General features: G+C 43.1%; 1 protein-coding gene across 1 annotated transcript in view; it reads left to right on the top strand.

Annotated features, from left to right (window-relative positions):
- angpt1 (angiopoietin 1) overlaps positions 1 to 17,057 on the top strand; it is a 50,373-nt gene extending 33,316 nt beyond the window's left edge. Inside the window, exons 7-9 of the mRNA XM_048993635.1 lie at positions 905 to 1,071; positions 10,614 to 10,744; positions 14,651 to 17,057. Of these exons, the coding sequence (XP_048849592.1) occupies positions 905 to 1,071; positions 10,614 to 10,744; positions 14,651 to 14,811 (459 nt within the window). The 3' untranslated portion in view covers positions 14,812 to 17,057. The remainder of the gene's footprint in view (positions 1 to 904; positions 1,072 to 10,613; positions 10,745 to 14,650) is intronic.
- Positions 17,058 to 17,403: the final 346 nt, after the last annotated feature.

Consider the following 17,403-nt stretch of genomic DNA (forward strand, 5'->3'; position numbering starts at 1 on the left):
TTTTTCTCGTGTAAGGAGAGAAGTGGGCATGATATTTACCACAGTGGGCTGTCGTGGACTGGAGTCCAGGCATTAATTGAAATTTGGAGCCGGCCTTTAGATAATTCCGGAATTTGTTCTAATATTACCAGCTGTGCATTGCAGCTGCCAAAAACAAACATCACAAGAATTGCCAGAGTGATTTTGATCATAAAAAAAAAATCTGTAATTGCTGAAATGGTGCAAGAGCAGCAACATGCCTTTCAGTTGGATTACATAAGTGATTTTTTTTGCTTATTATTATTATTATTATTATTTTTTGTCTCAGGAAAGATCCACATATGATAAAGAGTCAAGCGCAGCTTCGCATGAATCTGTTTCAGTTTGCATATTTTTACAGGTACAGTCATTTATGCCTGGAATTAGTTTTATGATCTAAACCAGCATTAAATGACTACAGTGTACAAACATTTAAGTTATGTAACTTTTGAGTGTAATTAATGTAAGGAGCCATGCTATATAACTGTCTAGTACAGGTTTTCCCGACCCAGTCCTCTGGGACCCCCAGATTTTTGCTCCGTCCCAGTTCCCATCACACCTATACCAGGTATTCGGAGTTCTTGGTTGCTTGATGGTTTAATTCTGGTGTGCTAGGGCCTGGGAGGGAGCAAAAATGTGGACTGTCTGGGGGACCCCGAGGATTAGGTTGAGAAACACTGGTGTAGAACATGTCAGCAACTCTTGGCCATCCAGAAATGTCCCTCGTGATCAATAAAGTGTCTGTCTGTCTGTCTAATGTAATTTAATTTAATCTAATCTAATCTAATCTAATCTAATCTAATCTAATCTATGCAATCTGTGCCACACAGTCACCAAGCTTTTGATGTCACCAATAAAGGATGGGGTCTCTCTCTCCCTCACACAGGGTTTCGGAAGTGTGTCTGGAGAGCACTGGCTAGGGAACGAATTTGTGTTCCTCCTCACCAAGCAGCGGCAGTACAGCCTGCGGGTGGAGCTAATGGACTGGGACGGGCGTCAGGCCTTCTCACAGTACGATAGCTTCCACTTGGAAAACGAGAAGCTGAATTACAGGTATGGGGGGGCGGGATCACCTTGTCTGTGCACCAAAAATATTTCAAAGTCTGAGTCCTTAGTACAGCAAACTGACTTCCACTCCTGTTAGAAGATCAACTACATATAGTTTTCAGTAGATAATTATGGTAATGCTTAAACTTTTGACTGGTACTGACAGATATTTGAGGAAACTGCACTGTCAGAAGAAAGAATGCGAACAACATTAATCTTCCCCCAGTGGTACAAAAATGTTCCTCAACATTTATTTCTGTACCTTAGAGTATGTATATTTACCTATATCTAGGGTACAATTGGCAGACCCTTGAGGGCACAGCCCCAGACAAATAATTGTACCCTCAAAGGTACAAATTTGTACCTTTTTCCGTCAGCATACCTGACCATTTCACTTAGTACATTTTTGCAGTTCACCTCACTTCAGATTAACCCTCTTTGTTATATTTGCTTTTTGTATTTTGCATTTTTTTTTTTCGACACCCCTTTGCGCCCCGAGGCTGAAAACAAAGGGGTCCCACCAGCTGGGAGGATCAGGGCAGGATTTTTGGTGCCACCAAAACATGTTTATGGACTAACCGCTTCTCACTTGTCATTTAAGAATCTTAAGTCTCCTAGTCCTGGTCTGAACTCACACTGTGTTTCTGAGGGACGTATAAATTGATTTTATACACGATTCTTTTGTGAATCGTAGCAACTGTGCCGTAAAACCCTCTGCTGTGATTAGATCTGGAAAATGACATCAGCTTTTGGGTTCAGCAAAATGAATGTGGTCAAGTGGGACAAGGACACCAATAAAATGAACTATCAGGAAGGGACTGACTTACTAATCAAACCTCATATTCCCAGATCTTCCCAGCATCTCCAGCCAGCTTAATTATTTTCACTAAAGAAGTTATTGCATGAGCTTGTTAGGGCGCAGAGAAGTCACGAAGATGTCCCGCGAGCTTCTGAATAACATCTCACTGCTCTCCTGGAATCTAATCAGCATCTCTATAAATAGATTCGTTCTCTGAAGTGCTCGCGGTATGAGAATCAGGCTGCGCCTTACAGGGGAGGAGACCGATGCACACCATCAGTCTCAGACCGAACCTGGGGAGAGAGAGCGGTGTCTGCTGCTGGTGATTTGGCAGCGTATCCCAGCACGACCTGTGACACCCCCCCCCCCCCACCTCCTGCAACAACCCCCCCCACAATAGCCCCCCACATCCACCTTCCTCGTTCTGTCGTGATGCATGCGCAAGACCGTGCAGACTCATACCTATCATTAGTCATAACCCTCTCATTAGTCTGCTCTCAACCTTAGCTAAAAAAAAACGCTCAGCAATATTAAACACACGCTATAAACCACACACGCTTACAGGCGCACACTTCAATCTGAAAATGATTATTTCGAGATCATTTGCAGGACTACAATGCCTAAGCATTGCCGTTTATCAAATTATACGCATTTTACAGTGACGAAATGTTCCCTTTATTGCAAACCATTCGATTCCTGCAATATCTATACTTATAGGGAAATCGCTTGGTCTACAAAAAATATTAGTTACTGCTCCAAGTAATATGTGAAATAAATCCCCACATCTTTTTTTTCAGCATCCTTGTATCTGTAATTCTTTTTTGTAACTTGTTATACTTTTGTGCTTTATTATTTTATTTGCGCTTCGTCTTGAAGTACAATGAAAAAAGCAGCATAATTGCAACATCATTCCTTGGGAAAGGTACTTTAAGAAACCCTGAGTTATGAACTCTTAAAGCAATGTGGGGTCATTGTAGCGTTGTACAGTATTTAAGTGGTTAGTGTCTCCTGGGGCTCAGTCTTAGCTGGGGAGGGATCTGGGAACGGTGTTAGCCTGATAAACAAGAGTCTGCAAAAAATCTCAGTAACACTTTACTTATAGCAGTCATCATAATGCATTATAATGCATTCATAAAGTATTATTGCATTCTGAAGGTATCTACAGTGCATTACAGACAAGAGTTTCATAGAGCATTCATAATGCATAATAAACATGGCTAAAATGTATCATGCCTTTTTATAAATAGTTATAGCCGTGTTTATAATACTTTATGAATGCGTTATAATGCATCATGAACGTATCTATAAAATTCTCTTAGGTTGGCAGAGAACTGGAATCAGAGACCCTCCCGAAACATCTTCGCTATCTGTGAGCACCTTCTGCCGTATCTGTGCGAGGGGCCACCTGGCCAACTAACCCTCGTCTTCCTCATACTTCCCACGCTACATGCTTTTCCCCCTCTTACAAAGTGGCTGCTTTCCATGCTCGCAAAAAAAGAATAATCTTTTTTATTTTCCAGACTGCACGCTGTTAAGCAAGCTCTTTAATTTTCACTGTATGCACAGCTCTGAAGTGGAACGGGGGACATTTATGACCTGACCCCGTGACCCCAACGCGGACTGTCCCGATACAACCTTGTGAAATCCGCGTCGCATGGATCTGATCCAGCTCACCGTTATTATATATTGGTTTCCTTGATGAAACAGTTTATAAAACGAGTCAAAGATCATATCTGGGTCTCCAGCAGCGTACAAGACCTTCATTTAATGGCAACGAGATCAACAAAAAACAATGTGTCACATATAATAAGCCCTTGTGAAATTCTTTGATTACAAAAAGAGAAGGTATAATTTCATACAGTTTGCCACAAAGCACTACAAAATTATTTTAAGAAAATTAAGGTTACACTGCATACCCATCCATAACATCCCAGCTAACTATGTAAGTCAGCTAAATTGCGGCGTACGACCCTACAGTACGGTTTTATATAACTGTTAGGCTTAACAGCACATTTTAAAAAGTACCAATTGAGGCATATTCCACCCCCAAAAATTACCGAGATTATATGTTTCATTTCTCTAAAACAGCTGGAAATGGCAAACCTCAATTTACATTTTGGGACCGAGTGTTTACGCGCAGAATGTTTCGTTCTTAAAATTCTCTAATCTGCTTAGCGAAACTGGGTTCGCATTCAAATGATCAATGCTGTTTTCATGTTACTTGACACGAATAGCCTGCATATATCTGCATATATAACTGTGTTGGATGCAAGAGTCCAATATGGTTCCAATAAAAAAAGACAATGTTGTGATGTTTGAAACATTCACATTAGTATTGTTTTAATAAGGTATTTCTGAACAGTTTAAGAAAACAAGGAAAGGCAATATTTCAGCATAATCATCCTCTGAGAAAATTAAGCTTCTGAGGACACCGTGCAGTCAGCCAAAAATGTTGACGTTAATGTGCCAGAAGGACAAAGCCCTGAGTATCACAGGATCTCCATTTGTACTCCTCAGGAATGTGGATGGTGTGCCTGCACGTGCTATTGTAACATTGCAGACATGAAATACAACATTTCCCAGGACCCAGGACTTTGGAAAAGCTGCTGTGTTCATATTTTTTTTCCTCTCATCCTGGATCAGATATGGAGCCGTCAGACATGGGTCACGGCAGCCTAGGAATTGAAGATGAACCAGGAGGTGCTTATCTTGCTTTCTGTATTGGACATAGAGGGATAGAGGTGACATAGAGGTGATGATGGCTTCAGGAAGTGAACTCTTGAAACATGCGTGCCGACATTGACCTTCATTCAGAGTGTTACACTATATGTTTACTGTTTGGGATGCTTTACATCTTTATTTAATATACTTTTCCTCCAGTTGGCCAGTTCCTCAATCCAGGGATTTCTCTGTACTGTAATGGAAAGATTTGTTCTGGATTCAAACGATTTTCTCAGATATACTTGATGTGCTTTCTATTGTGGTCCTGCCAAAAAGCGGTTTTGAGAGGTCTTGGGGGAGGTTGGCCTTAGTATCATGCTGTTCTGCGATGTCAGAATCACCTCCGTACGCGCTCCGAGCTGCCCATTCATTGTAGTATGCCTTATAGCAACAGATGGGAGTAGAAGGTTGTAGACCATAACTCAGGAGAGCGTAAATCCAAGGGAGCACATCAGTTAAGGATCAAGGATTAGGAAAAGTGTATTTTAGATCAAAGTTAATATTTACACTGTCGCACAGTGAAACACTCTGGTGTCTTTTCTGAGTGATAGTGACTTTGGCGTGATTTGGCCTGGGCCTCTTGGGCACACCTCTACACATTCAGCGAAACCATGTTTCCGTGATAATGGCTGATCCTCACAGTAAGAAGCGACTGGATAGCCAAAGGTGTCTGGGGACCACAGCAGGAAATGGTGCATAGGATGATTCACTGCAGAAAGTCCTAGAATGTAGCATGACTGAATCTGTGAGCTGGGAAGGATTCTCACCTAGCAACGGGCCGGTTGTCTTGTAGCATGCCCAATCACGATTGTCCCTCCTCCCGACTCCCCCACTGGTCTGTGCTCATATTGTGCTTGATGTTCTCAGCCTGAGAACACCTTCATCATCACCTGTGATGTCTTGTGCTGAAGAAATCGTAGAAAATCATTATTACATGGTACAATGTAGTGTCTTTATTTGGTGCCTGATTTGGAGTCTTTCTGAACACAATGACACACACAGCCCTCTTATTATCGAGTAAACACTGTAGTCATTTTCATTTAATCTTGCTGCATGTGTAAGCAGATAGTCTCGTATTTTACCAAATGTCTCTGTGTTTTCGTGTGTTGCACCCAGTCATTCGTGGATACTCTCGTCAGCCAAACTGTACAGCAAACACTGCACCTTTGCTGCCATGTTTACTAAATGGCCAGCTGCATTCACTGACCTCACGTCCAAGTTCCTCATGGTTAACGATCACACTAGATGCGTACCGCCAAACTGAGTCACGCCAGGACCCACCTCTTCAAGAAATCACACCAGGCAAAAGAACTGGATTTTGGGGTTGAAATGTGCTCGGGTATGGTACGGATCGCCATGTGTGGGTACACCCTAAAAGAGCTGGATTTGTGGGATAACCACGTTATGTCTTGGCAGCCGCATGTTGAACCTACAGTAGCATATCAGAGGTGACCTTCACACATAACATTCAGCAATGCAATGGGGGCACAAAGGATTGTGGAAAAGCAAGAGGCTGGAGCTGCTCTGCTAGGCACTGCCAAGAGTGTGTGAAGCTATAAAAGAAATGGTTTACACCGACCTTGCATCCGAAAACCTTCATCATGTGCGAAGATGGAGGTTCACTCTGCAGCCCATAAATGTCACTCCCATGCCGATAACTCCTTCCTCAGCTGATTCGGAGCAGTACTTTCCCGATCGCCAGTGGCATGCAGCTCTAGAAAAACAGTAAGGGAATCTCCAATTACCACGTAGCTGGATGGTTTGATTGCCGAAATGGTCAAGAATGCCATTCCATCAACTCAATTCTCAGTGCCAAGGACAGAGCCACTCTGTCACATACTCGACATCCTTGGTACGGCTCTGAAGGAAGGAATTTGCGAGCACCGGGCATCAGGACAAAACCACAAAGTCACTGTAACATTACCGTCGTGAACTGGGCATTTGATGTTATTCCAATGAGCAATGAAAGCATCGGCGGACCAATCCTTAAATTGCCGAATTTCGGTGAAGGGAACAGGCTCGTTTGGCAAATGTTACAGGCACAAGGAGGAATTCATGTGGCTTTGCGGGGGAAAGTAAACAGGACCCGTCGAAACAGTGAACTGGAAAAGGTCATTTACATGACTTTTTCGTTCCTGTCATTTGTCAGCACTAACGAGATGTAAAGAAACAGCCCATTCTCGGCTTTGATGGTGATTATTTATAACATGGTACACTGAGTGGGTTCATTGTTTTCTTAAGCTAAGCTGTTGTGCGTATTGCATTTGCGGTTCAGACGCCGCAAATCACTTAGCTGGCTTTCAGATTGATTTTACCTTCGGTTTGTCAGCCTTTCTCCTCCAGTTTGACATTTGTACTACATTTTGATATGAATGTAAACATACAAGAATGTTTACTCTTAAATTTAAGTAGCGGTGATTTCATTGGCTTATTTGGTGCTGATACTGCGGTTTACTTTCCTCATTACATTATATTTAGGCTCTACAAGTATTATAAATAAATAAAAAAGCTACCCCTTATTTTATAATAAACTGCCATAGTGTTTACTTGTTATACTGAGCAGCGCAAGTGGTTATTTATTGTCACGTATTCGGCAGCCAAGCAACGTGAAGACATTTATGAAGTGCATTGTACTCATTTCACCACAACAATTCCACTATAATGGCTTGTTGGCTCCGTCTAGCTAAATGGCAGCAGTATGCGGGGTGCTCTTTGGACAGGGGAACGATGCTGGACATGTGGATAGGATTAAAGAAGTTATTGTACTTCGCTATTTGAGTCCCATTCCGGGAACCTGAAATTTTGCAATACGCACAACACTGTGTAGGTAATTGTGCCCGATATACTGCCATGGCATAAATCAGAACTATTTACCATATTAAACCACAATCAATTGTAGCAATGAAATAACGCCAAGAACTCTAGGACCACTTTTCATATTATGCGTATTCAGTGCTATGTTTGCACTGCAGCCAAACGCATTGTTGGGTACGGCTACATTTTCGCTTAGCACTGTACGCAACACGTGCTTTTAAACACTTCCATTAGAAGAGATGTTGTTTGTTGCTAAAAGGAGAGTACTACACGGGTCATAAACAAACAGTAATGGCTGCCAGGGAAGACGGCTGGGTGATTATGCCTAAGAGTAGCTAAAGGACGTTCTACAGACAGTGAACGCAGCTGGCTGCGTTTTGTGATGCGAGCGCGAATAAAGTACAGTAAATCTCCGTTCTACGTTTTTTATAAGAAACACAGAAATTTTATGTAGGGCTCCCATGACATCAGAAGACAGACCATCAGTAGTGCACTATGGGAAAAGTAGTGACGGCCAGCCACAGACCGCCCATGAGCAGCCCCGCTGGGTCCCCACACTGCGGAGGGGGGGACTCACACTCCTCTCTGTAAGACCCGGCAGGGTCTGACGCGTCTCCCTTTCAGGAAAGGTAGAGTTATTTACAGGCTTCTATTCTCCAGTGTGGAGGAAGGAATGCCACTTCCACAGAAGAGCTCCCTGAACTGTGAACCCCCTGTAGTAAACTGGGTGTTCAGCCATGCCTGAAGACAGATCTCCATCCACGTTGGGCCCTTTTTCCCTCTTTGCTGAGAGGACGGTGCAATGAACACGTACCGTATGTGCAAACATGACCCTCTGCTTCCTGGTCCACATGGCTCCCTAATTCGCAGCATGTTTACACCCACGCTAGAATGACGTGTGTGTACATACGTGCATTCAGTACGATTTAAATGCTATGGTGAGACAGTAAGAAGTTTGCATGGGAAACCTTTTTTCTGCACCTACAAAGACTTTTTGCAGGTTTTAAGCTAGCATACCGCTGGCCAGCTGATTAACACAGAGGAGCTGACTATGAATTGATACTTTGTGTGAGCAGATAGGTATGTAAAATATATGCTGAATTACAACCTGATATAGGTGACACGCAGCCACACCTGCATTGGAGAGTGGCAGCTTTCTATAAGGACGCCATTTCCCTTCCGTATTTGTGGGCTATAATGCTTGCATGCCCTGCACAGCCCAGTTCTATAGATCAAATCAGAATGATCCCTGGCTGCCTCGGCGAGACTTTTTTTCTGTTTCTAATGAAGTCGATTGGGTTCACAGAAAGGCCCTAATGGGGAAATCCCTCGGGTGCTCCTCTTTGCAGACGTCTGGCCCTCGGTTGTATCGCGGCTTGACTCGCTCTGCCCTCTGGCATCCGTCGTAGAGTAGCCGCATTCGCTAGAGACCCGTCTAGGTAATTTCCCCCCTTCCGGTGAGCGTGCCGTGCTTGATTGCCTTGCCAAACAATAGACTGTGTGTCACGGGGACAAAAACTGAGCGGAGCAACTTCAGCTTAATGGGCTTCATTGTGAGAGAGGGTGATAACGTCTACATTCTCAAGAGGAATAAGTGCAATGAAATAACAAATCTATCCATTTCCATCCATCTTTGTCTAATTTCTATAACTACTCACCCAGTGCAGGCTTGTGGTAGGCCTGGATCCTGTCCCAGTAAGGACTGGGGATAAGAGACTTCCAGGCCAGGACTAAAATTAAAAACCAAATTAGAAGGTGACTTACTAATAATGGTGGGATATATGTATGACAGTGTTCTCTTTTGCATATAATTTTTTTGCCTTGATTAAAGTAATACTACTTACTGTTTACCAGCACTGTCAATCTGGGGCGCTTTTTCAGTCTACAGTCGCCATGTCCGAGCCCACCTCACTGGATATATGCTGCGTTATTAGCGTTAGCATCCTGTGACTGCACTTATGTCCACATGGTATGCTTTTAGAGAGGCCAGTGTTTGAAACGCCACCCGTAACACGCCTGTCTGAGTGCGAGCTATGTTTCCGGAAATGGTTTCGTAAATCAGAACATGCTTCATTTTTCTGGCTCTGCTTCTCAGGCCGTGTTCCAAGGCCCTGAAATCTCATCTTAGGGCTTCTACCATATATTAATGGGGGGTAACAAAAGGACAGCAGGAGTTAATCAACATCTGTGTCTGATAGGAAGAAATGCCAAATTACCTTTTAATAGTACTCAAGAGCAGTTTGAAAGTGAAGCAGAATTCAGGTTTACGATAAATTTAAATGTACGTTTAATGTCTGGAGATTCAAAATTATATTATGGCACTGATTTAATATTGTAGCTATTTATTAACTAAACATAGCACATAAAATGTTATATATAATAATTTTTGTGCTTTTTAGCTGATAAAAGAGTTTGTGTGTAGGCTGCTTCTTACTGCACTCGGTCTCTGTAATAAATGTATGCTGTTGTTTCCATGGTTGGAAAATGCCTTGCATTGCCCAGGTCAGCCATTTACGAGCATGGACATGTTATAAAAAAGCAGCCGTGTAACTGTCTGCTGTCCAGCTGACAGTCGCCGCTGGCATTCATGCACCAGGAGCCGAGTTACTCGCGTAGCAGTTCCTTATGCATAGGTTAAGCAGTAATCTTGCCTGGCTGTGTGGTATAAGGCTTGTTCTCCTACAGATGCAGTCTTGGCTTTGATGGTGCCGAGCTCGGCTCTGTAACCCAGGAATGGCGTAGTAAACTATGGAGAAATGCTGGACAGTTTATAGCATATGCAGCTGGAGATATGGGTTCAAGGAAAATGGAGCAGCACCTGTGTCACTCCATGGGTATGATGTCACATCCTGTATAAAAAAAAAAACCCTTGACACGTGTTGCTCTATTGCAGGGCTGCCCTGGAGAGCTTAGGTGCAGCCCAAATTTAACACACCCGATACCAATATTCAGCCCAATGCAGCCCTGCTGTACTGTCTCTGTCCCTGGTATTTTTGAGACATGGCATTATGATAGTAGAAACAGGACGTTGAACGAACCACATAGTTTTTTTTATTTTTATATCACTCATTCCCAGAAGGTTTTTTTTAGGCTGTCCGATCAAAGACATGAGAATGTGAGTTTGTGTGATTGCAGAGTCAGTATATTCTGCCTTCGAGGAAGCTTTCGTAAATTTTGCCAGTGACCTCATTTCCACCTCATTTCTTTCTCTCAGACTCTTCCTGAAGAGTCACAGCGGCACAGCAGGACGGCAGAGCAGCATGGTGGTCCACGGGGCGGACTTCAGCACCAAGGACCTGGACAACGACAACTGCATGTGCAAGTGTGCCGTCATGCTGACGGGCGGTAAGACCTGCTCTCGCCATGCGCTCTGGGGGGGGGGGGGCATATTTAATAATGCACATCGCAGCAGATATGAGGGCCTCAAAGGTCAAACTGAAGACAAATTCATCAGCTGAAGCCCGAACAAATTATTTCTGAACATACTTCTTCAACTAAAGGTAGATGTGGTTTATATCAGTGCCACAAAAGCTGCAATAACTCTCCAGAAGAGGAGACATGTTGGGGAAATAAAAGACTGAAATTACTCACTGAAACCTAGTTTTTGGATGACTGTCAGTCACCCAAGATGCAGCACACATGTGAATAATGAAATCTGTGCGGGCGTCCACACTGCATGCTCCCAGCAGCTAGTGTCTGCACATCATGATTTGAAACATACTCCTTGGTCTGTTTTCAGGCAAGACTTTCTGAGATTAAAAAGCAGCCGCTGTCCAAGAAAAGTGAACGTCGATCGCTGGCTGCCTCTCAACCCAAACTGTGGCTCAGGCTCCCACCTCGAACGGCTTAGAAATCAAAATGCAGCAAGCGCGACCGTATTTTCAATTGTCCACCCAACTCTGAACGTGCAATTACTTACGTTTTTATTTTCATAAAACTGTGCAGTAAATTAAAAGTAGAGTTTTGGATTCATATTTACATAGCGTGAGAGAGGAAATAAAAATCTTCTTTCGTTCATCTGTCCTATTTTATTTGAATTCTAACATGTAGGCACGACAGTGGATGCTCAACAAATGCCCTTCATTATATCCTTACTACCTGGCCGCTAGATTCTGCCCAACTTTTTCCAAGTATCACTTTTCCACATATCTCAGTCCAGCTATGTTTATCGAGTCAGCATCTCAACAGAACATGCACAGAGTACAGCTTTATAATTGCTTAATGCTGCCTTTCGGACTGTACAGTGAACCAGGGCAGTAGGGCGCATTGGACTCCAAATGCAGTGTTGTATTTTAGCACGGCTATTCCAGCTGGTATTTCAGCTGGTTAGGGTGAGACCTGGCCTGCCATTTACTCGTTTACTGGCACGTGAAATTGGCACCTGTGACACACTCAGTGTTCGCCTAGCCAAGTAAAAAAATGCGTGACCTCAAAAAGGGTCATTGGGGCGAGGTTGGATTATAAACTGTAGCCATAAATGCTGCTGAATGGTGTAGGCTGAACAGCGAAGTATGGATTGTATGTTTACTAACTTCACTACATTAAGTTAGTTATTAACTTAGCTGATGATGCAAACAGCTTAAGCCATATTTGCACGGGATTACGTTTACCTAAGGAGGTATTTTGTTTGTAAAGTGATTTGACTGGCTGATTCAGACCAGTGTAATTCCCCAAAATTATCAGAGATAGTGGAGGTATTAATCTAATCCTGACCATTTATGTTGACGTCAAAGTTAGCGTATCTAGAAAGCAGATGACGACAGAATTTTCATTTTTTGGCGACCTGTCCCTTTAAGATAGTATTCAAGTACAAACAAAAACAAAACTTCTCCCACACAACCATATACCTGTAGTAGCTTACAAATTGGTGTATTCAGTAGTGCTGGTCTTCTCCGCAACTACTGAAAACCTTGATGCAGGAGAAACTGTAGGGGTATGTTGACAGATGTTTATGTGGAAAACTCAGTAGCTTATTCAAACTCCATTTTTAACGTATACATGGGGTCCTCGGGAACCTCTAAAAAAATTTAGACGGGATTGTTTCGACTTACGCCATTAGCGTCGTACTTACGTACTGCGTGGGTGAACTAGTTTGGTTGCACGCGGTGGAAGAATACGCAGTAACGAGGGAAAGAAAAGCCATCGCGATGGAAGTAAAATTAGACATCGTAAAGAGATCGGAAAAGGGGTGTGTTTCGACTTGCACCAAAATTCGGGTTACGTCACTGTGACGTGACCCAAGGACCCCCTGTATGTTATTTCCACCTTATAAAAATTGGCATCCCTTTAAATATATAACCTTATTAACAAAAGGATACTTCAGACTGGATTACTGTTACTGAAAGTGGTCCCTGTTCGCTGACATACAGTAGGTAATTTGTTCCTGAATTTTCACCCTGGAGGCAGATTCAGACTGGATTAAAATTACGGACCGTGCTGGCAATTACGAACCCGGTAAAACGAATCCTGTCCAAATAGGTCTTTAGAGTTTAAGCCCATAACTGAGAATAGTGTTTGCCAGTCTGGGTCTCGGAGACCGACAGATAGTCTATGTTTTTGCTCCCTCCCTGCTCCCTGGGGACTGGGCTGGGAAACACTGATTTAGACAATTCATGATAGATGCTAATCTTAAAGATTCAAGCTCCTTCCCAAGATTTCAGCCGGCATATTGACCTTAAGGCAAGGTGAGCCGCTTCCTGATTCTGTCCTGCATGCATGTTTTATCGCAGGAACATAAACGTAAGGTCCTCTCTCACCCTTAATCCTCTGAGGACGTACCTCACTCGCCACATCTAATCATCGTTGCCACCTGTACCAGCTCCCATCATTCGGAGCGCCATTCCCAGCATTGTGTCCTTGTGCTAATGCCTTGCCTTTCTCAAAATACCACCCATGGCTGTTTGTGACCCAAATGCAGCCAGCAACACGCACTGTCAATCAGTACTAACCTATAATAGTGGAGAAGTGAAGATCTGTGGAATGGAGGTTGAGAGCCACTCCTTTAAAGCCTATGTGTTCGGGAGGGATGTGATCCCTGGCTGTGGTTCTAGGGCTGAGTGTAGCTCACCCAAGATTAAAAAACCTGCCCAGTGATATCTATTCTTACGGGGGTGTAGAGTTGCTTCTACTCCACCATTTCGTCATGTGTGCTACGGAAACCTTCTGCATCCAGGTCTGTTGTGCCACTGATGTCACAAGTACAAGCTGGTCTCTCTTCTGCTCACTGGCTTTTTCCACATGCTGATCATACTAAGAAGAAAATCTGGTAGCACTTTACTTGAAGCTGTCATCTATAATGCACTATCAATACCTTAATAATGCATTATAATGGTCGGTATGAGAATGAATAAAGCATGACATCATCTTCTGACAGTCATCAGACATTATATTGTTGATGATAATACATCATCAGCTCCAGTAAAGCTCTATTTATGCACTATAGATACCTTCATAATGCATTATAATGGTCAGTTTCAACATTGACGATGCTTTGTACTGCATTACGAAGGTATCCACAGTGCATTATAGATAAAGGATTCATAAAGCTTTCATAATGCATAATAAACATGGGTATTATTCAATTCAATTTTCAAATTCAGTTGTATTTGTACAGCACATTTTCTCAATATTACATCGTCTCAAAATGCTTTACGTTTTCCCTGCCCAAAACCCCCACTGAACAAACCAGGGGCGAGAGTGGCAAGGAAAAACTCACAAGTAGGAAGAAACATTGGGATGAAGCAGACCCAAAGGGGGAGTCCATCCTTTATGGACTGGCTGAGGAAGTCAAATGAGCAAGATGGTAGGCAGGTGATGGCAGGCAGGTGCTGGCAGGCAGGTGATGGTAGGCAGGTGATGGCAGGCAGGTGATGGCAGGCAGGTGCTGGCAGGCAGGTGATGGCAGGCAGGTGATGGCAGGCAGGTGATGGCAGGCAGGTGATGGCAGGCAGGTGCTGGTGCTGCTTCTGACAGCAGGATGAACAGTGGTACAGACAATGATAACATGTTGTGCCTTTTCATAAATATTTATAATGTTTTCTGAATTCAGTAAATGTTTTATGAAGGTTTTCATAGATTTCTAAAAGGAGTGGGATTCAAAGAAAGTGTTACCATAAATTTGTCAAAGCATTTTGCATATTCTGTTGGTTGATGCGCTTTGTTCCTGAAAAGCAATCCTTTTTTGGGCATGAGAGGAACAACGTGACCACTGAGAAATTTTGAGCTCTTCCCCCACAACTGTCTTTGGTACAGGCTGGTGGTTTGATGCCTGTGGCCCATCCAACCTCAACGGGATGTACTACAACAAAGGACAACATGTCGGGAAGCTTAACGGCATCAAGTGGCACTACTTCAAAGGTCCGAGTTACTCTCTTCGTGCCACGACCATGATGATTCGCCCATCGGACTTCTGAAGGAAGCCTCCTTCCAACGAATGATGTCAACGGGGTCAAGATCCAAGAGGAAAAGACATCTTGGTCTAGCTTAGCTTTCCCCAAGACCTCTTCTGGAGATGAAAGACACGGCACAGTTTTGTCATGTTATTTTCTGAGGAAAAACCTGTTTTTTTTGGTGACAACTGAACTGTAAAGGCTATTAGCTGCAGGTTACAGTTACAGCCGGTCTATAATGGGAACATTACCTGAAATCACAGGATTGTTGACACTTGTGCTTTCTGTTGCTGGCACAGAGAAAATGCTGTTGAACATTAGCATTATATCCACAAACGAATAAACTATGCTTGTTTATTTCGGTAATTTTTTTTTCTCCCGGTAGTGGAATCTGTTGGTCTGTTTTTATCGTCACCGAAATCATTAATGCCGTTTTCGGACACAATACGAATCGCAAGGTTTGAGCGGAGGCCCCGAAAGTTGCGTGTCATTCGGGACGACGGACGTTCATGGCCCGCTGGAGGACAGATAGCTGAGCTGCCGGAGGCCGCGGTGTGGAGCTGCCAAACGGACTCGCCAACGTACAGCCTGCCGCGGTATTCCGGACTGATACGCACATATCGGGGGTACACCTGAATCACATTCACATGAGATTTTTCTACATGTGATGGCCCACATTCTGGGACCTTGGATATGGAAGGACTCTGCATACAAGGAGAAAACAAAGATTTAATACAATCATAACTTACATTGTTCATTTTTTCGTAAACAGTATTAATGTGAATTTCTTTGCATTCTCAGTACTTTTAAAGCATATGTGGTGCTTTAACTGTGTCCTTATTAACATTAAACCATGTGAGTAGTTTCTGAGAACACCGCAAATGTATAATGGTGAGTCAACTTGTACGCAAAGAGTGAGAGAAAAGTGCTGGATTATAGGTTATTTTGGTAAAATACGAGTAAAAGCAGCAGTTGAAAATGGTGAAGTGTTTACCAAAAAACAACTAATCTCATTAAAGTAAACCATGTTAAACATCCATCTCATAGAGAACTTTCCATATAAATCGGTGATGATGAAAGAGGGGGTGATGAAGATGGTCCCCACAATGGCTATAGAAATAAGACCCAGTGTTCACCCAACTATAATACTGTATTAGTGTGCACTTATCCATCTTCCATATCACTTTATCCTGGTGTAATGCTAGCAGTAAAAACAATATAAATATTCATGATTAGGAGTGATTCATGTCAATATTGTTGACTTACAATCTAATGAATTTTTCATAAAGGAAGCGTTGAAAAAATTAAGACTCTCCGGAGACGCCTGGATTCACATTCTCCAGCTCAGTGGAGACCGTTCGCTTTAATGAAGCAGTGATGTTTAGTGCCCTCATGTTTCATAAACACAAGCAGAAATGCGAGTTTTGTTGTTCACTTTGTCTTTTCCCTTTGATAATATGTTTTATAAATCTTCGGTTACGTGAACGCACTTGTACAATGGTGACATTTTCATTGTTGTGGCTCAGTTGCCACTAAAAGCTAGTGAGGATTTTTCAGGCTTCTGCGGCTTTTTAATAAGGTTACAGCTAAGTTTAAGGCATAGGGTCAGCGTGAAGGTGGCAGAAAGGCTCCTCTCAGCTGTTTTCAACACCTAAATAGTCTCCAGCCATGTTTGCCTGAGTGGCCATCGTTGTGTCCCAGGGTACTCTTGTGAAATTCAAAGCCATTTCTCCCTATACATCATACTGCAAGGCTGTAGGACAACATAAATAATGGCATGTCGAGGTCGACACTATGCACAGTGCGTACTGTTATGTGAAAAAGCAACTGGTTTTGTTCTGTTAAATATTACTGACAGGTATTTTGAAACAAGTAAAAGGAGTTTGGAGTTTCTGGGGCAAGTAAAACTTTGCAATTTATAAGTAGACTAAAACAGTGTAATATGATGTGTATACGTGTAAAAAAAAAAAATTTCCTAAGGAAAGCTGTGTATTTGTTTCATTTCAGAGCCAGCGGTGCTTGAGGTACCAATGACAGCGTGCGGGAAAAATGCTTCTGAACGACCTGGATTTTAGCTGGAGGAAGCATTTTAATTTTGCTTCAGTTAAATCCTTTTTGTAGAATATGACAAACCATGGATAATAAAGGCATGTGATGCGGTAACATTTCTCACTCTGGGTGTGAAGCAGACCTTTACTCAATGGGTGCATGGCCGTTACAATAATGTGAGATGCTGTCTAAAAATAAAACAAGGTGTGTAAATGTACAAAGTATTTGTATTATATTACAGATATAAAGGCCAAGCAGAATGACACTGATGTGCTGCGCCCCCCCCCTCCCCGCCTCCCATCGCACACCGCCATGTTTGCTCACAGGCCACCGTTGCTGTTCCCACCCCGGGCAGAATCCCGTGGCTCACATTGAGTCAAATGATTGGACAACACTGACTCAGGATACCAGTAACAGGAGAGGGTCGGATTTCGCAACCCGCTCATCGGGGTGGCCTTTCTGACGTCCTGATTGCTGGGCCTCGCTTTGTAACCGGCCTATCGGCGGTGACGGATGGCTAAGGTGCCACACGGTGCTGTCTGGGCCGCCGGACTGCCCATCGCTCAC

Source organism: Brienomyrus brachyistius, chromosome 23 (assembly GCF_023856365.1).
Source record: "Brienomyrus brachyistius isolate T26 chromosome 23, BBRACH_0.4, whole genome shotgun sequence".
NCBI lineage: Eukaryota > Metazoa > Chordata > Actinopteri > Osteoglossiformes > Mormyridae > Brienomyrus > Brienomyrus brachyistius.